We start from the raw sequence: 21,032 nt of genomic DNA, 5'->3' as shown, positions 1-21,032 counted from the left end.
CCGTCCGCGGCCGAGCGCCGGGGCTCTGCTACCTGTAGCTAGGGGCTCAGGAGCTCCGCAGCGCGGCTCTTCGGTCGGCGGCTTCTCGCGAGAACGCAGCTCTCTTCTTGGCTGTGGCAGCTGCGGCAGCTTGAGGAAGGAACGTCATGGACGCTCTCGGGGACCTCGTCTGGCCGCGGGCGACCTCGGAGCTCATACTCCTCCCGGTCACGGGCCTGGAGTGCGTTGGGGACCGGCTGCTAGCGGGTGAGGCTTGGTCGGCTCTAGTCTTGCTCGCGGGCGAAGAACTAGCCGGTCCCCTGGGCCGGTCGCCTCGGGACAAAGGGATGCCCCAGGGAGGAGGATGGGCAGTGGGCTGGGGACTGGCCGTGGGATAAGGCCGGTTCCAGGGTGGCGGGAACACAGGGTCAGCCCGGGGAGGGCGGGGCCCGAGAGACAAAGTCTGTCGTAGCCGCCGCAGCTCTTCATAAATTGCAGCCAGTGTGGGGAGGGTGGGCGGAGATGCGGCAAGGTGTGTGTGGGGTGCAGTCGTTCCATGTTGGGGGAAGGGCGTGTGCACCCCTAAATGGACTCAGATGATCAAAACCAGTGGGGAGGTAAAGAATGGACAGCCCCAGGGGGCGTGGTAGGAGTTGTGCCTCTGGGGAGGGTGAGGCTCCGCCCCCAAAGATGAGGGGCCTGAAGAGGGTGTGATCGCCATCCGAGACTTCGCTGAGAAGAGCCGTATTGGGAGAGGCCGGGACTGAGGGCCCTCCTGAGGTGGTTGGGGCTCAGGGCCGACTGGGTCAGTAGTCACATGCCCCGGAGTCTGGTGTAAAGGCCTAATACGAAGCCCTAGCCACTGGTGATGGTGGTGGTAGGTTTTATAAGGGTCCCTAGCGCTGACTATTAGGCCTTGGTTCAGCCATCATTAGCCCCTACAGGGTTTTGTATATGTCTATGTGGCAAGGGTATCATCTAGAGTTGATAGGGGTGTGTGTGCAAATATTGGGTTGCTCCAGTGAACTAACCTCATGGGGTGGGGCCAGCAAACTCTTGTGGAAGTGAACTCGAGGATCTGAAGAAAGAGAAGGTATGGAACATTAAGAGAGGAGTGGGCTCGGGGTGGGGATGGGCAGTGGCTGGGAAGAGTTACTGGGATGAAGAATTGAAATGATTTGGGGGGGGGTGAGATAATGGGGGAACAGCAGGATGACTAAAAGGAAGCCGGAGAGTCCAGTTCTGGAAATGTCTGTGTTGATGTGGGTCTGTGGGTTCTACCCACATGTATGGGGTATGAGACTGCCCAGGAAATGTGTGAGTTTGTATGGAGGGAGGCACTGGACAAGCCTCTGAGCATAATTTAGGGACACAGACAACCCAGAATATGCTGTCTAGGTTTAACTCTGTCAAATCATGGGGTTGCAGACAGTTGTGAGCTGCCATATGGGTCCTGGGAATTGAACCTGGGTCCTCTGGAAAAGCAGTCAGTACTCTTAACTGCTGAGCCATCTAGGGACTTGCTAACTGTAGCTCATATCCCTACCTTCCAGGGGTTCTTTGTTGTTGCTGTCTGGTGCTGTTTAGGCCTTCTAAGCCTCAGTCTCATACAAGGGTTCACAGCTGTCCAGTGGTGAGGCCAGACAAGCCTAGCCCCCTGCCTGCAAAATGTGGGCTGCTTCTGCCCCCCACCTCCCACCCCACCATTGCCTCTGAATATGCACAGGGCTGTAGACTAAGGAGGGAGGGTGCTGGTTATAGGCCTAAAGGGTGGGAAGGTTGACACAACCTTTTCCCTGAAGGAGGGAGAATCAGGAAGGATGTATGTAGAGACAGATGAAGCTGGGAATCTGGGGACTAGAGCCGAGGAGGGCTTCCCATCTGAAGTGTGCACCAGGGGAATTCCTAGTGAATATACATTAAGGGTGATTGCTAGCCAGGCACAATGGTACACTGCTGTAATCCCAGCAGTTGGGAGGCGGAGGCAAGAGAATTTTGCATTCAAAGCCAGCGTGGGCTGTATGGGAGAAGCTCACCACAAAAACGAGCGACTGAGAGGCACACACATTTGCAGTAGCAGTCTGGCTGAAGCTGAGGGAAGGACTTGTAGCTTTAGTGGGATTTTGTGTCCTGATATGTTATATGCCAACAAGTGTTCTGCTCCCATCTCTTCATGCATCATGGCGTTAGGTGAGTGGTTCTGATGTGGCGCTTTACTCTGTCTAGGTGAGGGGCCTGATTTACTGGTGTACAACTTGGACTTCGGTGGGCATCTCCGGATGCTGAAGCGAGTACAGAACCTGCTTGGCCACTATCTTATCCATGGGTTCCGAGTGCGACCAGAGCCCAAAGGAGACGTTGACTCTGAGGCCATGATAGCTGTGTTTGGGAGTAAGGGACTCAGAATTGTGAAAATTAGCTGGGGTCCAAGCCATCTTCGAGAGCTCTGGCGCTCTGGCCTGTGGAACATGTCCGACTGGATCTGGGATGTTCGCTGGCTGGAGGGCAATGTGGCCTTGGCCTTGGGCCACAACTCAGTGGTGCTGTATGACCCTGTGACTGGGTGCATGCTGCAGGATGTACCCTGCACAGACAGGTGCACCCTCTCCTCAGCCTGCCTGATTGGAGACACCTGGAAGGAACTGACCATAGTGGCAGGTGCGGTTTCCAACCAGCTCCTGGTCTGGTATCCAGCCACGGCTTTAACAGACAACAAACCTGTGGCACCTGACCGGCGGGTTAGTGGACACGTGGGTGTCATCTTCAGCATGTCATACCTCGAAAGCAAGGGCCTGCTGGCAACTGCCTCAGAAGATCGAAGTGTCCGCATCTGGAAGGTGGGCGACCTCCGGGTGCCTGGGGGTCGGGTGCAGAATATTGGTCACTGCTTTGGACATAGTGCCCGTGTGTGGCAGGTGAGGCTCTTAGAGAATTATCTTATTAGTGCAGGAGAGGACTGTGTCTGCTTGGTTTGGAGCCATGAAGGTGAGATCCTTCAAGCCTTTCGGGGCCACCAGGGCCGCGGGATCCGAGCCATAGCAGCTCATGAGAGGCAAGCCTGGGTGATCACTGGGGGTGACGACTCAGGCATTCGGCTCTGGCATCTGGTAGGTCGTGGGTATCCAGGCTTGGGCGTCTCAGCTCTGTGCTTCAAGTCCCCTAGCCGGCCAGGTGCCCTCAAGGCTGTGACTCTGGCTGGTTCTTGGAGAGTACTGGCAGTGACTGATGCAGGGGCCCTCTACCTCTACGACGTTGAGGTCAAATGCTGGGAGCAGCTGCTGGAGGACAACCGATTTACATCTTACTGTCTGCTGGAAGCAGCTCCAGGGCCTGAGGGCTTTGGACTCTGTGCCTTGGCCAATGGGGAGGGTCTTGTCAAGGTTGTCCCTATCAACACTCCCACTGCTGCTGTGGACCAGAACCTGTTCCAGGGGAAGGTCCACAGCCTGAGTTGGGCCCTCCGTGGCTATGAGGAGCTTCTGTTGCTGGCATCAGGCCCTGGTGGGGTAGTAGTTTGCTTGGAGATCTCAGCTGCACCTACTGGCAAGGCCATCTTTGTCAAGGAACGTTGCCGGTACCTGCTTCCCCCAAGCAAGCAGAGATGGCACACATGTAGTGCCTTCCTGCCCCCAGGTGACTTCCTGGTCTGTGGGGACCGCCGTGGCTCTGTGATGCTGTTCCCTGCCAGACCAAGTCTATTTAAAAATCCTGGGGGTGGAGGCAAGGCTATCACTGAAGCTGAGGCACCTGGAGCTGGTGGTAGCGGTGGTGGGTCTGAGAAGGTTGCAACAGGATTACGCCCAGTATCTTCCCTCCATTCTCTGCATGGGAGACAGGGAGTGACCTCAGTTACCTGTCATGGTGGCTATGTATACAGCACAGGGCGTGATGGCACCTACTACCAGCTCTTCGTACATGGCGGCCAGCTCCAGCCAGTCCTAAGGCAGAAGTCCTGTCGTGGCATGAACTGGATAGCTGGGCTTCGCATGGTGCCTGATGGAAGCATGGTCATCTTGGGCTTCCATGCCAATGAATTTATAGTGTGGAGCCCCCGGTCCCATGAGAAGCTGCATATCGTCAACTGCGGTGGAGGGCACCGCTCCTGGGCCTTTTCTGATACTGAGGCAGCCATGGCCTTTGCCTACCTTAAGGATGGTGATGTCATGCTCTATCGGGCTCTAGGTGGCTGCATTCGTCCAAATGTGATTCTCCGAGAGGGTCTGCATGGCCGTGAAATCACATGTGTAAGGCGCGTAGGGACTGTAACCCTGGGCCCTGAATTTGAGGTACCCAGCTTGGAGCATCCTGACTACCTGGAGCCTGGCAGTGAGGGGCCTGGTCTGATTGACATCGTGATCACATGCAGCGAGGACACTACTGTCTGTGTCCTAGCGCTTCCCACAACCACAGGCTCAGCCCATGCACTCACAGCTGTTTGTAACCATATCTCTTCGGTGCGTGCTCTGGCAGTGTGGGGCATTGGCACTCCAGGTGGCCCACAGGATTCTCGACCAGGTCTCACTGCTCAAGTAGTATCTGCAGGGGGTCGAGCTGAGATGCACTGCTTCAGCATCATGGTCACTCCTGACCCCAGCACCCCAAGCCGCCTTGCCTGCCACGTCATGCACCTTTCATCCCACCGGCTCGATGAGTACTGGGACCGGCATCGTAACCGGCACCGGATGGTCAAGGTGGACCCTGAGACCAGGTAATATGCACTCCCTGTGATGGACATGAAGTGGGATCATTGTAAGGAAACTACAGGCAGGTGTAGTCTCCTGGCTTGCAGACTGTACCCGACAGCTGTGTTTTCCCTGCAGGTACATGTCTCTTGCTATTTGTGAGTTTGACTCGGATAAGCCTGGCTTTGGACCCCTTGTGGCTGCAGCCTGTAGTGATGGAGCAGTAAGGTGAGCACTTAGGGCCAGTGGATGAAGAGACAAAGGGTCTGAGTTCTCCAGGATGGGTTCTGAGATGCCTCTCCGCCCCCAGGCTTTTTCTCTTGCAGGACTCTGGGCGAATTCTGCATCTCCTTGCTGAGACTTTCCACCATAAGCGGTGTGTTCTCAAAGTCCATTCCTTCACTCATGAGGCACCTAACCAGCGGCGGTGAGAGAGGCAGCCCTGTATGGCTTGGGTAGGGGCTCCTGTTGTCTTCCACCCCTTTCATTGATTGGGATGCCTTCTGCTTCCAGGAGGCTGATCCTGTGTAGTGCAGCTACAGACGGCAGCCTGGCCTTCTGGGATCTTACCACTGCGATGGACCGTGGCTCCACTACCCTGGAGTCCCCAGCACACCCTGGGCTTCCCTATCGTAAGTACCGTGACCTCCCTTACCACCTCTCACACAAGTTGAAAGCAGGACCCTAATAGCCACTCTCTTCCTCCAGAGCTGGGCACTCCCTGCTTGACCGTCCAGGCCCATAGCTGTGGTGTCAACAGCCTGCACACCCTGCCTACCCCTGAGGGCCACCATCTTGTGGCCAGTGGCAGTGAGGATGGGTCCCTCCATGTCTTTACCCTTGCTGTGAAGATGCCAGAGCTGAAAGAGGCTGATGGGGAGGCTGAGCTGGTGCCCCAGCTGTCTGTCCTAGAGGAATATTCTGTCCCCTGTGCACACGCTGCCCACGTGACAGGCCTCAAGATCCTAAGTCCCAGCCTCATGGTCTCAGCCTCTATAGACCAACGGCTGACCTTCTGGCGTCTGGGGCATGGTGAGCCCACCTTCATGAACAGCACTGTGTACCACGTACCAGATGTGGCTGACATGGACTGCTGGCCTGTGAGCCCTGAGTTTGGCCATCGCTGTGCTCTTGGGGGTCAGGGACTTGAGGTTTATAACTGGTATGACTGAGTTACCTCAGTTGCTGGAGAACTGAGCATGGGGCCTGCCTGTAGACAGTGGAGCAGGGATCTGCTGTCTCTGCTCATGCTCAGTGTGCTCCGAGGTGAGGCAGTACCATGGGTTCTTAGCTTGGAGTACTCCAGTAGGGTGCCACATAGGTGGGCCAAGAATATGCCTCACTCTCTCTATTGGGATGAACTGTATTTATTTTGGCTTTAAGTGCCCAGCATCTGTGAAGTTTTGTCTTTTTCCCAGTTGATGACTTTGTAAACATTCCCAGCCTTTGGGCCCTTAGATGTGGCTTAGCGGAGGGAGGCCCAGCATAGCCAAGCCTGTGTGGAAGACCTCACGTACTGCTCTCAGAAGCTGTAGGCGGGCAAACATCTGACCAAAGAGGTGTGGCCGAGGTTCCTGAAAGAAAAGGAAGCAGGCTCATCCTCTTGTTTTCCTGTCTTTACCGTGTGCACCCTACATTCCCAACAGACGCTCTTTTGCTGTATGCTTACCCCTAGAATGTGTACTCGGTTATAGTATGAGCTGAAATCCATGCTGAGCTGCACTAGGAACTTGCACACCTAGAGACAGAGGTTGAATCACTGGGCTGTTGTCTTTGTTCTTGTGTGCCAATCCAGAATAAAGAATAGTGTGTAGTGTCTGTGCCTCACCATCTCTGTGCGGACGGGGACGTGGAGCCCTGGGGTGCTGGCCAGGCTCACAGTCTGGCTCAGCAGGTCCAGGAAGGGAAGAACACTGTTGAAAAGCAGCAGCCACTCACCCTGTGGGAGACAAGGGTGCTAGGAATACCAGTCCAAGCCTTCTGCTTGTGGCCATCTCTCAGGAGGAACACTCACCTCATCATGGAGCAGTGAGAAATCCAGACTGCTCACAGGTGGGAAAGTGGGATACAGACCTTGTTCCATGCCATGTTGGTAACCCTCGAAAAGTGTGGCAAGGCGGGCACAGTTGTACATGACAAAAGTGCCACTTTTTGTACCCTTTGTGGAGATGGTGCTGTCGGCCAGGAGGAGCTAGGGAATGGGAATCCAGCTGTAGAGGGCATGGACACTATACCTTCCTCCTCAGTCTTAGTACTGTGAAGCACCCAGGCTTACTTGGTTCTGTGGAGCTGTGCTTAGCATCTCAAATTTGATGGTGGCCACAGAGAGGACATCAAAGGTCTCGGTCCAGGCTGGATCTGGGGGTGAGAGATACAGATTGGTCAGTGTCTGCAGACAAGGAACAAGTACAGGTGTGGATGACCTGCTTGTACTCCAGGGCACAACCAGGGTCTCCCAGGTATACCTTGTGCCAGGTCCCCACCATGCTTCAGTGCTGAGGCCTTACACACCTGAGCATATCTGAACCTAGAAAAGAAAGCCAGTGAGCAAGGTCCCAGTGAAGCCCTGACCCACATCTCAGCTGCCCCTGGCTTTGGGTCGGTGTGCCTGCCAGCTCACTCACTTGTAGTACTCAGGGGCAGTCATCAGAGTGCCAGATACACCAGCTACTTTCACTGGGCCACAGACCAGGTGCTTCTGTGAAAGAGAGCAAGGTCTCAGTCCAGTTGGCACTACCCTCCAGCCTCCAAGGAACCTCCATCTACTTCTCTATCTTGGTTCTCCCAATCTGTAACCACCAGTCTTAATACCTCAAGCCTAGGCCCTCAAGACACAGTCCACCATCACAGGACTTCTGCACCTGCTGCACAGGTCCCTAAGGTCATGTCAGTCTGAACCCATGGTCTAACAGGCCCTTTGGGTTTTCAAGGGCCTTCTGAAAACCTTTAAGGTGGTTTACCTTTGATAACCAACCTGCTTGTCAGGAGCCTGGTCATCCAACTTTTGCCAAAGCAGATCCAACTTTTGTTGCTGGAAGGCTTCCTCACAGCTTACCACGTGCACAACCATGCAGCCATTGACACCAGAGTCTGGATCCTCATCCTGAGTAGAGATAGGACAGTTACTACAAAGATGCAGAAAACCAATTCGGGCAGAGGTCAAGACTGGAGCCACTAACCAGGCCTGGGTAGCTGCCCTCTGGCCAATGGCGCACAGCCTCCTGCAGCTCAGACAGCACAGAGAGCAGATCCTCCGTCACTACAGAAAACAGAGAGGTGATGAAGTGCTCAGCAGTGCAGAGATCCCCCATCCCTGTTTTGGCTTCTGTCCTACCCAAACAGTTGTCTATGCTGGGGTCATAGCCAGCTGCATGTTTCTGTTCTACTAGTTCCTTCAGACACAGTCGGCCTAGGACGCCAGGTGGCAGTGTCTCCTCCTCAGAAACAGAATTAAGTTCTGCAAGCACACAGGTCCTCAGGGCTTCAGTCGAGGTGCTCTTCGAGGCAGCAGGCCAGTCTACCCGAAGTTTCTGCAGGAAAGTTGCCATGTGCGGATCCCGCACCGAGGGCACCGAGCACACACATACTCTACAAAGCAAGAGTGGTTGTCTCAGCCTGCGAACCAGGCTCCCCTGGTCTGTCCCCAAAGGTTCAGTCTTTTGTCCCTGCAGACTGGAGCAGGCGCTTACCCATGAGCGCGTAGCGTCCGCGCTAGGTGATCGGCCACGAGCACTGCACGCAGCTGGCTCAGGCGGAGTGTGTCCGGGTTGCAGCGCAGTGCGGGGCAATGCAGAACAATTTGTGGGCCTGGAGAGGCAGGCTTGGCGGGAATAGCATAGGAGGTCGGGGCACCGAGGACACGCTCGAAGACCACGGGCCGCTGTAGTTGGAGCGATAAACCCGCGGGTGTTGGCGCGCAGCGCAGTACAGGGGCCACCCCCGGACCCTGCAGGCAGGTGACCGCACGGAACACGCACTCGGGCACCTGCGGGCAGATGGGTGTGTAAGTAGACCGTAGTTGGCCTGAAACGGGCTGGAGATCCCCGCCCAGCTCGCACCCACCTGCCCGTCCCTGAAGCGCGCCTGTAGCGCACTTCGCGGCGCCAAGAAGTCTCGGACACGCAGGTGCCGGGCGTGCGTCTCCTTGAACCACACCGGGCTACCCGGCCCCACAGCGGCGTTAAGGGCCTCCAGCGTCTCCCCCACCCCAAGGCGCCCTGTCGCCATGGCGACCGGAAGAGTGAGCGGAACAGGAAGCAAATTATCTGTAGAGCTTCCGGGAGGTCCGTCTGGCTGGGGCGGGGATCCGGCGGTGGACCCTCCTGAGTGGACCAGAGCACTGGATCGTGCCGAGTGAGCTTACTTTCGACCCGCCGCTTCCAGTGTTCCCTCCCGAAGGCCCTTCCTGCATTTGTGAGCCCTAGACCCAAAATCTCGGGGTCATTTTTGCGCCTAGGTTTTTTTTTCATCCTGCATTTTTTTGGTAGTGGGTCTTTGTCATCAAAGTTTCACATCTTTGTGCTTATGTGATGTTTCATTTTTTGCCCCATTCAAACAAGATTAAAATGTCAGACAAATTGTTAATGGAATAAGGCTGTATCATTAAAGACGCTTTATTTATTTGGTTTTTCGAGACAGGGTTTCTCTGTGTAACAGCCTTGGCTGTCCAGGAACTCACTTTGTAGACCAGGCTGGACTGGAACTCAGAGATCTGCCTGCCTCTGCCTCCCAAGTGCTGGAATTAAAATCGTGCACCACCACGCCCATCTTTCATTAAAGACAGTTTACTGCCTACTTAAAAAGCAAGCAAAAAAACCCAAACGAGTTGTTTCCGATCATTTGCTTCACTTTCCTCGTTTGTGGTATGGGACGTCTTTATTCCCAATAAAAGTCCAATCTGATAAAAATTGCACCTCTTGATACCTGAGGAATTATCATAATTTCCAGAATTACCAACCTTTAATGTTTTTCCTTTGACCAGGTGTTACCGGCACTTTGATCTTTTTTTAAATAACTGGCCAATTTGAGACAATTAAATGTGATCATGAGAAGACCCAACTAATCAGAGACCTCAGGTGGAGCACACTGCGGGAAAGCTTTCTTCTGTCCAAACGCTTTCCTTTCAGTGTAACTTAAATCTCCTCCACTTCCCCTAGTAAGGAATGAATCCAACTAGTGAACTTTGCTCCGGAGAAGAGTGAACTCTATGGATAAGAAAAGTCTGGTAAGGCTCCTCTCTGGGCCAGGGCTCTGAGGCCCTGCTTGGGAGGTGCCGAAAGAGCACTGGGCGGACACGACATTCCCGATGGCTTCTTGGGTGCCCACTCAACGGGAGTGATCGTGTCATTCCAAAGCACTTTCCATGCTGTAGGTAAGCTGCTAGCCGGGCTGAGACCCACCGGCAAGTTGGTGATTTCAGCTACTTCTCTCCCTCCATGAAGACGGTTGGGGTGGTTTTTCCCCAGGAAGTGAAGAGCTATCTTTAGCGAGCTGCGGGCTGGGCGGCCCTGTGGGACTCACCGCCATTGCGGCCCTACAGAGAGGACCCAGGACCTCCCTCGTCAGAGTTCTCCGGGGATTCCAGAGAGGGCCATCAGCCTGAGCGCTTTCCGTCGTCTCTGCCTGCCACCATCAGCCTGAGGGTGCACCTGAGAGACGGAGATCAGAATGGCCCACCCAGAGTGTTTCTAAGGGTAGAGACCACCTCATCTGGGCCAGGGCGCTGCTCAGGCAGGAGAGCAGGGAACGAAATCCAAGCGCAGCTGGAATGCTCTGGAGACAACAGCTGCTTTTGGGATTCCGTTGCCCGCTGTCCAGCCGTTGGAGGAGGGCTCCTGCCCCCAGGTCACTCGCCCTGGGGCCAAACCGGAACCCGCCCATCCCTCTCCAGTGGGCAGACAAGCAGGTGGTGTAATCCAGTCTAGTGAGAATGAGGCGCTCACCTGGGCCCCAGAACAATAGGAGAAGGTGGGGGCCTCCCCCGGGACCAGGTCCCGATCCGGATTAGATCAGAAGGGCAGGATTAGCCCTGTGAGTCCCAAGCAGCAGGAGCCACTGGTACGGTGACTGGGCGGGCTTCGGAATCCGCCAAGAGGGAAGCGATCCCGTGGGACCCGAGGGGAAGTAAACCCACGCGTCGACTTCTGGGACACCCCAAGGCTCGGGGCTCTTTGTCCGGTGACGCTGCCAGCTCACGAAGTGCCAGGGGCCAAACCGGCCCACATAGCAGCGGCACGACAGCCTCCCCCAGAACGCATTGCAACCGGCCCTGCAAGAACCCCATAGCCAAGCCCCGATGGTGTCGAGCATCCCACCCGTCTAGTCCAGCGGATGGAAAACGCGACAAAGTTCCCCTGAGACCAGGACAGAACCGGTGTGCAGAGATGCCCAAGCCGCGCGCCGCCAGCGACTCTTGTGCCAGTAGGCCCTAGACTCGGCTCAGGACAGGGGGAGGGAGACGCTCGGTCCGCGCACGCAGAGCGCGCGTGGACAGAGTGATGCTCCAGGCGCTGTCTACTTCACGTCTGCTCCGGTTCGGCCCAGCCAGTCCCACCCGAACAGCTACTCCGGCACAGCTGCGGCGTGCCCTTCCGCTGGCTCTAGCTGTCCGAAGACTTGGAGCCATTTTAAGGAGAAACCATCTGGCCACACCCCCTCGCGCTCCCGGGAAGCCAATCCACGCCCGGCCACGCCTCTCCTGGAGCGCCGCGCCGCCGCCAACGGTCGCACGGGTGACGGTTGGGGAGGGCAGCGATTTCGAGACTCGCTGCGGAAACCTTAGCCATGGGCCCCGCCCACGGAGCCCGGCTCCCCAAAGCCTGGGATTAGGGGCCTGGAGGCTGGCACCACACCTTGGCCAGGTGTTCATAACAGGGCCAGGTGCGCAGCTGCCCCGCCCCGGTCCCCGGGAGCCCTGAATAATGGCTGAGAACCCGAGGAACAGGCCCCAGCTGTGGCCTAAAACAATACCCTGAGGGCACCCGTGCTAGCAGGTGTCCCCCTCCTTAGGGACAGTCGGGAGGCCTGCCTGGGGCGGGGCGGGCAACAGGTCCTGACACAAGAACCGCGCCGGGGGACGGAGTCTACTGAGACAGATGTCAGCGCCCTCTGCGCCGGGCCAGTTGCGCGGTGCCCTCCGGGACGCAGGGGGCGCTGTGGCCGCGCGGAGACAGACAACATTGCGGTCCCATCACCCCTTCGCCCCTGTGTCTAACCCGCCGTGCAGCCATGGCCGCCGCTCTTGGCCTTCGCTGCCTGTCGCGAGCGCAACCTGCGCGGCTCTGTGGGCGCGTGGATCTGCTGCGGTGAGCTCCCCCGCCCCGCCCCGCCCCGCCCCGCCCTGCCCACCGGGCCCCAGGCCTTTCGGTCCGCAGAGTAGTACGGCCTAGCCGCCAGCCCCTGACTCTACTCCGCAGGAGGACCCCGCGGCGGGGCCACCGGCTCTCTCCCGCGGATGATGAGCTGTACCAGCGGACTCGCATCTCTCTGCTGCAGAACGAGTTCCCTCAGGCCGTGTACATTGACGGCTACAATAGCAGAGGCTTCACGATCAACGGAAACCGCGTGCTTGGCCCGTGCGCGCTGCTCCCACAGACGGTGGTCCAGTGGAATGTGAGCCCTACCCTGTAGTGAAATTGAAGTCGAGATCCAAAAACTATTCCCTCCTAGCAAATTTAGCTTTATTTTGTTGCCTCTTTAGTATCGCTGTGGGTAAAGGCTGTGTAGATTTGATGTGTTGAATGGCCTCTGCTCCCATACAGGTGGGATCTCATCAGGATATCACTGAAGAAAGCTTCTCCCTTTTCTGGATGCTGGAGCCTAGAATAGGTATGGGGGCGTGGGTAGATCTGGGTCCTAAGGCTATCTCAAACCCTCAACACTTGGTCCCCTCTTCCTTAGAGATTGTTGTGGTGGGCACTGGAAACAAGACTGAGCGGCTGCACTCCGAAGTACTACAGTCCATGAGGCAACGGGGCATCGCTGTGGAGGTGCAGGATACGGTAGGTCTTCAGACATAGAAATCCCACCTAGTTCAGCCCTACTTAGCCCAGGCATGCTAATTCTGATGTTTTCATTGCAGCCCAATGCTTGTGCCACTTTCAACTTCCTGTGCCATGAAGGTCGAGTGACAGGAGCCGCCCTCATTCCCCCTCCTGGAGAGACTACACTCACTTCTTTGGGTCATTCTGCAGAATGAAACACCAGGAACAGTCAAGGAGGGCACTGGCACCTTGCCAAGTGCAGGGACTCCCATTGTCTTCCTAACCCTCTTGGTACTTTCAACACTTGCCATGCTTACCCAGGATAATAACTCATACTTCTATGTACAAGTATCAGTTGTGTTACTGGGTGTGGTTGCTGACTGGGGGGTTGGAAATTTAAGGGTTACTCATCTTCAGACAGTGTAGGATTCTCTGGGCCTTGAAAGGCTGGGAGGCAGTGTTCACTACATGCTCATATGCAGATGCAAGGGGACCCCAATAGACTTCTTAAAAAAGATTTATTATGTATACAGTGTTCTGCCTGCATGTATCCCTGCACACCAGAAGAGGGCACCAGATCTCATTATAGGTGGTCGTGAGCCACCATGTGGTTGCTGGGAATTGAACTCAGGACCTCTGGAAGAGCAGCCAGTGCTCTTAACCTCGGAGCCAGCTCTCCAGCTCCCTTTTCCTGACTTCTTTAGAGCTAAAACTAACTCCAGGTCCACACAGTGTGTTTATCTCACGGCCCAGTGCTCTGCCAGAAAGGAAAGGACTATATTTTAACATCTGTGATGGTGCAAAGTCCCATGTGCCTACTAAACTTAAAGATCAGGCCGGGCGGTGGTGGTGCACGCCTTTAATCCCAGCACTCGGGAGGCAGAGCCAGGTGGATCTCTGTGAGTTCGAGGCCAGCCTGGGCTACCAAGTGAGTTCCAGGAGAGGCGCAAAGCTACACAGAGAAACCCTGTCTCGAAAAATCAAAAAACAAACAAAACAAAAATAAACTTAAAGATCAGTTGTCACTTTTTTTTCCCAAAACTTTTTATTGAAAAATTCAAGGCATATACTGGATCTCTTCAGAAAAGCCGCTTTTCATACCTGCAGACAGAGACCACCTGTGAGTTCAGGGCAGGAAGGAGGAGGTCTGAGGCTGGCAGAAACTCCCATTCAGGCATAGGGCTACTTACGAATGAAGGCTGTGGACACCACCTTCCACCTGAGCTGAGGATGTTCTCTTCTCAAATTTCAGTTCCCCAGAGTACATCATGGCTCTGTAGAAAGGCAGGTATTAGATGCAGACAGTAGCTGGCCTTTGTACCACTCCCTCTATTCATGGCCCAGCTCCCCAAGCTCACCGGACTTGGGTTAAACTCTTGGCACCAATGTCCTGACAGGAATGCTGGATGCCAGCAATCAAGTAAGGGACGAACTTGTGGATAGACCCTTTGTCCTGCACAGCCCCGGAAACTCCTTGGGCCACTTTGATTTTGTCAGCTTCACTGTTGGAATAGGCAAAGAAATTGGCAAAGTTGCCATAGGGATGGGACTACATGCAGGGCTTGGCAGAGTGACTTGTTTGCCTGTCCTACCTGAAATATCGGTTCTGGCTGCTGAGATGCTTGTCCATGGCATCAAGAGAGCCCATACCACGGTACTTCTTTAGCCGGATCCCATCTGAGAAAAAGTACTCCCCAGGGGCCTCGGTAGTGGCAGCCAAGAGGGAGCCCATCATGACTGCAGAGAGATAAGTAAACTAAGGCAGAATCTGAGCAACACAGAAAAGGGGATACCACCTGGCCCTAAGGTGACTAGGTCTTACCTGTAGAAGCCCCAAGAGCCAAAGCTTTGGCAATATGACCCACATTTTGGATTCCTCCATCAGCAATAACAGGAACACCAAAGCGCCGAGCATACTCAGAAACCTTGTACACGGCTGTTGCTTGGGGCCGCCCACAGGCCAACACTGTTGAGAGATGGAGGAACAGATGGATGTGTGGTATTGGGATGGGATACAAGGGGCCATTCACAGGACCCAGGAGCTCTGAAAGACCTATACCAAGTCAAGAGCTGACGAAGAGATGTGTCTGGGATGGCTCTGCTCATCTGCCTTGAATAATACAAACAGCTGTGCTGGCTTCGCCTCTGCGTGTGCACGTGCATGTGTGCAGGGCTCAGGGCCCAATGCAGCCTCAGGCACATGCAGTTTATAGCAGCCGGGAAGCCCCGCCCAGCTGGTTACAGATGGAGAAAGAAGAATCGTGCAGTTAGTATCCAGAGGCACCAAGTCAGGCCTAGCCCTTCCTGCATAGTGGGCAGTTCAGGCAAGGTCGGGCAATGGTAACATAGGAGAGAGCAGGCTCAAGGACTGGTTGTCGAGCTATGCCTACTGCAGAGGATGTGGGCAGAGCAGGGCCTGCCTCGGGAAGGAGGTCCTGCTCTATGAGCACCCTAGAAAGGAGCTGTAATCTCAAGCAGCCCCCAAACCATGGTCTGTACATCTGTTTGCCCTGCCCACCCAACAGCACCACAAACCCTGGGAGCTACAGCTACAGTCAACCAAGCAGCCGGGCAGTGGGCAGCTGGGCCGGGCCAGTGCGCCGGGCCAGACTTACTATAGCAGCCCGTGACAGTAGAAGGGCATTTGGGGCTGTGGGACTTTATGTCTGGTGGGATCTTGGGAGCCGCTAAATAAAACAAACAGACCAGAGTTTAGAGAGGGCACAGAGCAGGTGCAAGGAGGCCAGGCTAGGCAAGGAGTGGCAGGTGAGGGGTGACAAGAACTTGTCTTGCTTCCAGCCATGTCACCCATCCAAGAGGGCTGTTTGGCCCTAGAGTTGCCCATGTTGGAGGACTCAAGTGTAGTTGCCCTGAGATCTGTCGGCCCCGATCAGAGCCTATTTTTACCTTCCTGGGTAATGCAGATGGAACCACATCCCATGCCGACTCGCAGAGCGTCCACACCTGCATCTATGAGGTTCTTGGCTTGAGCAGCAGTGACTACTACAGTGAAGCAGAAGGGTAATGAGGGAGGGTCCAGGTGCTAAGAAGAGTCAAACATCCTCACCCACCAACCAGTGCGGCTTCTCTTACCATTGCCTCCAATGACTTGGAGATTGGGGTATTTCTCTTTGATGTATTTGATCATATTGATTTGGAAAATGGAGTTTCCCTGGGAAGAATCCTAGGACAGGAAGAAGTTCTATACCATGATATGGCAATCACCCCTTGGGTTCCACCCCAACTTATGTCGTAGCTTACCAAAACCACTACATCCACACCAGCAAGGGCCAGTAAATCCAGCCGATACTTGTCATCCTCATGAGTGCCAATGGCCGCCCCACATAGCAGCTGCTTTTTAGCATCTTTGGAAGCCAGTGGGTAATCTCGGTTCTTCTTCAGGTCTGTCCTGGCAATGATGGCTACTAGCTCGTCATCTTCATTCACAATGGGCAACTTTCCTGAACACAAGACAGGACATGAATGAGGACCCTGAACATTTCTGTGCCCCTTCCCACCTTCAGGACTCACCCTTTTTACTGCGCTGCAGAATTTCATTTGCCTCCTTCAGAGTGATGCCTGCAGGGGCCACCACCAGATCTTCCCTCTTTGTCATGATCTAGATGAACCATGAGGACAGACGAGTCAGACCAGGACCCTCTCTTTCCCACAGGCCACACTATCAAAGGACCACCATGATCACATCCAGGACCCCAACCGTCCCTCTGACAGGCACCCAGTAGTCGTTATACCACTGAAACTAGTGATACTTGAGTAAGAACACAGTACAGGGAGCAGCCTCTCATCGAGAAGGAAAATCCACTCAGGAGCAAAGAGAACCAGAAAGGTCCTTAAGAACTAGCCTCCACCTTAAGCATGGAAAAAATAAAGCGGGAATGCTAGCAGACATTTAGTCACCAGAGTCCCTGCAGGGAGAAGGGATGCAGAAACCCCAGGAAGTAAGAAACACGGCTGGGGGTTTTTGTGGCCAGAAAATGAGGACATCAGTAATTCACACAGGTAAAAGAAAGTGCCTTTCTTCAGCCTGGGTTGTTACACCTTGGTTGCCCCTGCTATGGAGACCTACCTCTTCCAAGAAACGGTCATGCTCTTCCTCCTTGAGAAAATCAATGTCCCTTGAGGAGATGATGCCAACCAATCGACTCCCCATTCGGCCTGTATCTGTGATGGGGATACCACAGAAGCCATGCCTGGCTTTGGCCTCAAAAACATCCCGCACACGATCCTTGGGGCTAAGTACCACAGGATCAGTGATGAATCCCTGTTCGTATTTCTGGAAGAGATGATGAGAAGGTCATTGCATCTTTGACATCACTTTCATCAGCCTCCTGGTCTAAAGCGTACGGGCTGGAAGCACGGTGCACTATCTTATGAAATGGGGTCTTGGGTCTTTCTCCTCAGTAACTCAACCCCACAGTGGGAAGAAAGGACCCTTAGCAGAACAAACCCTCACTCCCACCCCACCCCACCTCTGTGATTCCCAGGAGACCCTGGCCATGACCCTTGCCCTTCTGACCTTCACTTTCCGAACTTCATTGGCCTGGAATTCAGGTGTACAGTTGTGGTGGATGAAACCAATGCCTCCTGTAAGCTACAAGATGAACACATGCCAGTAAGTGATGACTTAGAAGCGCAATATCTGGCAGAGATGGCACCCTGCCTTGTCCTCCCATAACCCTCTGGGCTCACCGCCATTGCGATGGCCATTCCAGCCTCAGTGACAGTGTCCATAGGTGAGGAAACCAATGGGGTCTTCAGTGTGATCTTCTTAGTTAGAGCAGAGGTCAAATCCTGAGGAGATAAAGGACCACTAAAGGAAAAAACAGCTTATTCCTCAGGGTCCATAGAATGGCCCTGGGTGACCTGCATGCTCACCAGAAAGACCATTCCATTGACTCTACCCAACTCCCTAAACCCCATTCTGGTGTAGCTCACATTAACAAACAGCAGCACCAGCTGGGTGTAAGGATGCACACCTTTAAACCCAGCACTCAGGAGGCAGAGGTAGGTAGATCTGAGTTTGAGGCCAACCTGATCTACAAAGAGTTCTAGGACAGTCAGGCTACACAGAGAAAGCTGTTTCGAAAAACCAAAACCAACCAACCAACCAGCAGCCCTTTCCTCCCTCCTAGACTAGACGTTCACAACTCAATTCCTAGAATGGGCATAATGGCACGTGCCTACTGTAATCTCAGCACTCACTCAGAAGCCAGAAGCAAGAGGACCACTAGTTCAGGGTCAGCCTGGTCAACAACTAGTTCCAGACCAGTTACAAAGTTATACAGGGACACAATCTCAAAAAGAAAACAGAAAAACCTAGTCCCTTATTATACTCACCACTTGGTCCGCAGTGAAGTCGATATACCCAGGAAGAATGAGAAAATCGCTGTAGGAGGGAATTAGGCAGGATTCTCAGGCTTATAAAAAGAGACTCCAACTCCATATATCATCCCATAAAGCTTTGAACAGGGAGCTATGCTCAGCCCGTGTGCCACAGGCAAGATGGCACTGGGTGGATTAGAGACAGGGGAGTCTTCTGCCAAGGAACTAGCTGTCATTAGTGCTCCTGCACACTGACAATTCCATGCGTCCAGAGAACAGTCTCAAGATTCAAGTACTACGTACTGTTGAAACGACCCTTTCTATCCCAGCCCTGGCTCCACATCTGTCAAAGTTATTCTCCGTAGATAAGTAATCCCCGGAACCTGTTCCCCATGTCCGCTCCCAGGAAAGCTTCAATGAAGCCCTCATCCGGGCCCCTCGCCTCCCCCAGATGGTTGCCCTAGACCCGCACTTGTAGGTGAGGCCATCCCCGCAGTTGAAGAGCTGCTGTGCGGTGAGTCCGTCGTCTGGCACGTAAGACGTGCCTCCGCTAATCAGGTAGTCCGCCATGACCAACGAGGAGCACGGACGCGCGCCTCCGAGGACCGCGCCGCAGAGGCCTCCGCCGTCTGGACCGCGCCAATATAAACCAGACGATTTCGTCACTACGCCGCGCGCGTCGCTGACGCCAGGGCGTAGGGCGTGAGTATTTGCGCAACGCCCCATAGGGAGGCGTAGTTAGCTGGGAGGGATGAACGCATGCTCATTGCATTCATTGGCCCTCCTGCCGGAAGGGCTGTTTCCTGTCCCACCCCTCCCAGCGCCCCGCCCCTTCACAACGCCCCGCCCCCGAAGGCTCTTGGCCCATTCAATTAAGTTTTGTTTCCACTTTCGCGAAAAGCTCCTCCCCCAAATAAAGACACATTATCCACTGAAGTGTTGAAAAGACGTGCTTGTCATTCTTAATAAACAACTAGAATAAGAATACATAAGAGAAAGAGTGGTATCTTTATATGATACACAAGTGTATGTTACAAGAATTCCATCAGGCACAGGAGCCTCAGGTTTAAGGCCTCAATGTTAGGCCAGAAAAAAAAAAAAAAAGGGCAGGGTAAAGTTTTTAACATCTATGTCACTTGTCATAAAGGAGGGTGCAATAGAAATTGTCTTTAATAAAATCATAATTGAAGTTCCCCTCATTTTTCGTTCATTAAGATCTAAGTTTATGTCTGAGCATGAAGAAAAAATTGTAGCTCCATGTAGTCAGTCAAGCCTGCCAGGCCAAAGTGAAGGTCACGTGGAGATTCCCAGGAGGGTTGATCCATCAGCAGCTCCATCTTCCTTGAGGAAGGGAAGGGCCCATATTTGTCCCATAACAGTCCAAGCCCTTTTCCCATGCCCCAGACAAAAGAAAAAAAGAGAAAGAAAAAGCCAGCCACTTCCTAGGACACCTGACTCTCAGAAAACCCAGAGCCCCATGAACCAAGGGTTCTGCCCAGGTCCATGAAGATGGAAAGGGGCAACGTTGTCTTTTACATTTTTAACAGAAGTAGCCTGAAAAGCATTGTAACTACAATTAGAAAAAAGAAAAAAAAAAAAGGAAGAAAAAAAGGAAGAAAAAAGAAAAAAAAAATGGAGGCCTCTTCTTTAGTGTAAAAGTCTTTGTCTGGTTTTTCCTGGATTTTTTTTTTTTTCCTACTGTGGCTGAGGCACCTCAGTGCATGGTGGTTGCGCTGGCCACGGCAATGGCTTCTTGAATTTCTCGTATAACCAGGATCCGGGTCAGCATCTGTCCCATCTGTTCTCTGCTGATAGGCTGGACTGAGTACCAAATTGGGCTGTTGGGAGCCACCACCGGCTCAGGTGTCAGGTAAAAGGTGTCATTTCGGCCTTTCACACTCTGGGGGCTGAAGAATATTCCAGTAAAAGATGGATAATAGCATAATTTTAACACTTCCAGCTTGAGCCTCCAAAATATGCATTATATGAAGAGCTCTTGAGGCAGCAGATCTGAAGGTAACACAGCTATGGAGTTCCACGGACTCTACACACCATGCCAGGAACTCACCTGGGGCCAGTGTAGATGCCAGTGACAGTTGCCTCTCTCATCCTCTATATAAACACTGTGATCAAATCACTTACTGTCCTTGCCTAGTGTACCTCAGAATGTGCCCCACAAGAAACTAACATTTAAATCTACATAACAATTACAGCAGACTTCACCATCTACAAGATCTAGCTCCAGCTGTTTAATCATACTGTTCTCTACTCCACCAATACATGTGTTACTGGGCTCACTTCCTCTGTAGTCTATACATAGCGCTGAACCTCCTCAGTACTTAGCATACTCCATCATCTCACAAGCATTCATCCAGCAATCCCAAATGTAATGAAGGGCTGTGTGTGCCAGGTCTATATTAGGTACAGATGTTAAAGAAGTGAGCAGGAACAATTATTAGATAGTTCCTAACAAAGTTACACAAATACGTAAGAACTGGTAGCAGTTGAATGCTACAGAGGAACTAGTCGGAGGCAAAGACAGGCGATCTGGAAAGGCTTCCTTGGAGGAGCTGTGTCCAGTCGAGAAGAGAAAGCTTAATGCCCTTGGATGCACAGTATGGTTATGGGCCAAAAGCAGCAGGCATGAACAAGCAATGGGAGTGCACCTAGGTTTTGTTCATCATATAAGGACTATTTGTAGAGTAGTGAGAAACAAGTAAGGGTTTTAATCTAATAGAAATAGAAAAATCGGGGCTGGAGAGATGGCTCAGAGGTGTTCTTCCAAAGGTCCTGAGTTCAATTCCCAGCAACCCACGTGGTGGCTCACAACCATCTGTAATGAGATCTGGTGCCCTCTTCTGGCTTGCAGGGATATGTGCAGACAGAACACTGTAGACATAATAAATAAATAAATCTTAAAAAAAAAAAAAAGAAAGAAAAAAAGAAAGATCCCTAACCACAAAAGCTCCTTTTGACATTAATATGAAGAGAATATACCAAACTGCTGGGACAAAGAAAAAAAAAGTTGAAAGGAACACCCCCCACC

At 53.4% G+C, this 21,032-nt stretch overlaps 5 protein-coding genes across 13 annotated transcripts in view; 2 read left to right on the top strand and 3 right to left on the bottom strand.

Annotated features, from left to right (window-relative positions):
- Positions 1–34: 34 nt before the first annotated feature.
- Positions 35–6,479, top strand: Wdr6 (WD repeat domain 6). 2 transcript variants are annotated; one of them, XM_059268673.1, is made up of 6 exons: positions 35–246; positions 2,206–4,687; positions 4,800–4,889; positions 4,972–5,088; positions 5,175–5,293; positions 5,370–6,479. In XM_059268673.1, the coding sequence occupies exons 1-6, from the start codon at positions 147–149 to the stop codon at positions 5,831–5,833; spliced, it is 3,372 nt and encodes a 1,123-aa protein (XP_059124656.1). In that variant the 5' UTR covers positions 35–146; the 3' UTR covers positions 5,834–6,479. The 2 variants fall into 2 exon arrangements, with proteins under 2 accessions (XP_059124656.1, XP_059124657.1); XM_059268674.1 differs by lacking the exon at positions 35–246 and adding an exon at positions 292–1,072.
- Dalrd3 (DALR anticodon binding domain containing 3) lies at positions 6,013–11,289 on the bottom strand. Of its 4 annotated transcripts, none has more exons than XM_059268685.1 (12): positions 10,604–11,289; positions 10,182–10,309; positions 8,351–8,646; positions 7,996–8,249; positions 7,841–7,920; positions 7,636–7,764; positions 7,286–7,359; positions 7,127–7,188; positions 6,937–7,019; positions 6,676–6,852; positions 6,490–6,600; positions 6,013–6,399 (listed from the first exon to the last, which is right to left on the bottom strand). In XM_059268685.1, exons 2-12 carry the CDS (start codon positions 10,185–10,187, stop codon positions 6,184–6,186), a joined length of 1,488 nt encoding a protein of 495 aa, XP_059124668.1. In that variant the 5' UTR covers positions 10,188–10,309; positions 10,604–11,289; the 3' UTR covers positions 6,013–6,183. The 4 variants fall into 4 exon arrangements, with proteins under 4 accessions (XP_059124668.1, XP_059124665.1, XP_059124667.1 ...); XM_059268682.1 differs by lacking the exons at positions 10,182–10,309; positions 10,604–11,289 and adding an exon at positions 8,724–8,916 and having other exon boundaries at positions 6,013–6,235; positions 6,331–6,399; XM_059268684.1 differs by lacking the exon at positions 10,604–11,289 and having other exon boundaries at positions 10,182–10,438.
- Ndufaf3 (NADH:ubiquinone oxidoreductase complex assembly factor 3) lies at positions 10,755–12,994 on the top strand. The gene is made up of 5 exons (XM_059268696.1): positions 10,755–11,965; positions 12,077–12,272; positions 12,422–12,488; positions 12,561–12,661; positions 12,742–12,994. Exons 1-5 carry the CDS (start codon positions 11,889–11,891, stop codon positions 12,856–12,858), a joined length of 558 nt encoding a protein of 185 aa, XP_059124679.1. The 5' UTR covers positions 10,755–11,888; the 3' UTR covers positions 12,859–12,994.
- A 668-nt stretch (positions 12,995–13,662) lies between these two features.
- Impdh2 (inosine monophosphate dehydrogenase 2) lies at positions 13,663–18,653 on the bottom strand. Of its 2 annotated transcripts, XM_059268680.1 has the most exons (15): positions 18,459–18,653; positions 18,002–18,050; positions 17,354–17,455; positions 17,181–17,255; positions 16,731–16,937; positions 16,175–16,262; positions 15,905–16,104; positions 15,737–15,827; positions 15,551–15,646; positions 15,259–15,330; positions 14,466–14,609; positions 14,236–14,380; positions 14,002–14,145; positions 13,834–13,917; positions 13,663–13,744 (listed from the first exon to the last, which is right to left on the bottom strand). In XM_059268680.1, the coding sequence occupies exons 1-15, from the start codon at positions 18,554–18,556 to the stop codon at positions 13,723–13,725; spliced, it is 1,617 nt and encodes a 538-aa protein (XP_059124663.1). In that variant the 5' UTR covers positions 18,557–18,653; the 3' UTR covers positions 13,663–13,722. The 2 variants fall into 2 exon arrangements, with proteins under 2 accessions (XP_059124663.1, XP_059124662.1); XM_059268679.1 differs by lacking the exon at positions 15,259–15,330 and having other exon boundaries at positions 18,459–18,648.
- Positions 18,654–19,096: 443 nt separating this feature from the next.
- Positions 19,097–21,032, bottom strand: part of Qrich1 (glutamine rich 1) — a 39,789-nt gene continuing 37,853 nt past the window's right edge. For all 4 annotated transcript variants that reach the window (XM_059268677.1, XM_059268675.1, XM_059268678.1 and 1 more), the window contains one exon: positions 19,097–19,893. In XM_059268677.1, coding sequence (XP_059124660.1) covers positions 19,701–19,893 — 193 coding nt within the window. In that variant the 3' untranslated portion in view covers positions 19,097–19,700. The remainder of the gene's footprint in view (positions 19,894–21,032) is intronic.

This window comes from Peromyscus eremicus, chromosome 7 (assembly GCF_949786415.1).
Source record: "Peromyscus eremicus chromosome 7, PerEre_H2_v1, whole genome shotgun sequence".
Classification (NCBI taxonomy): Eukaryota; Metazoa; Chordata; class Mammalia; order Rodentia; family Cricetidae; genus Peromyscus; species Peromyscus eremicus.
Note: the sequence above shows the minus strand (reverse complement) of the source record. Positions and strands in the feature narration are given on the sequence as shown.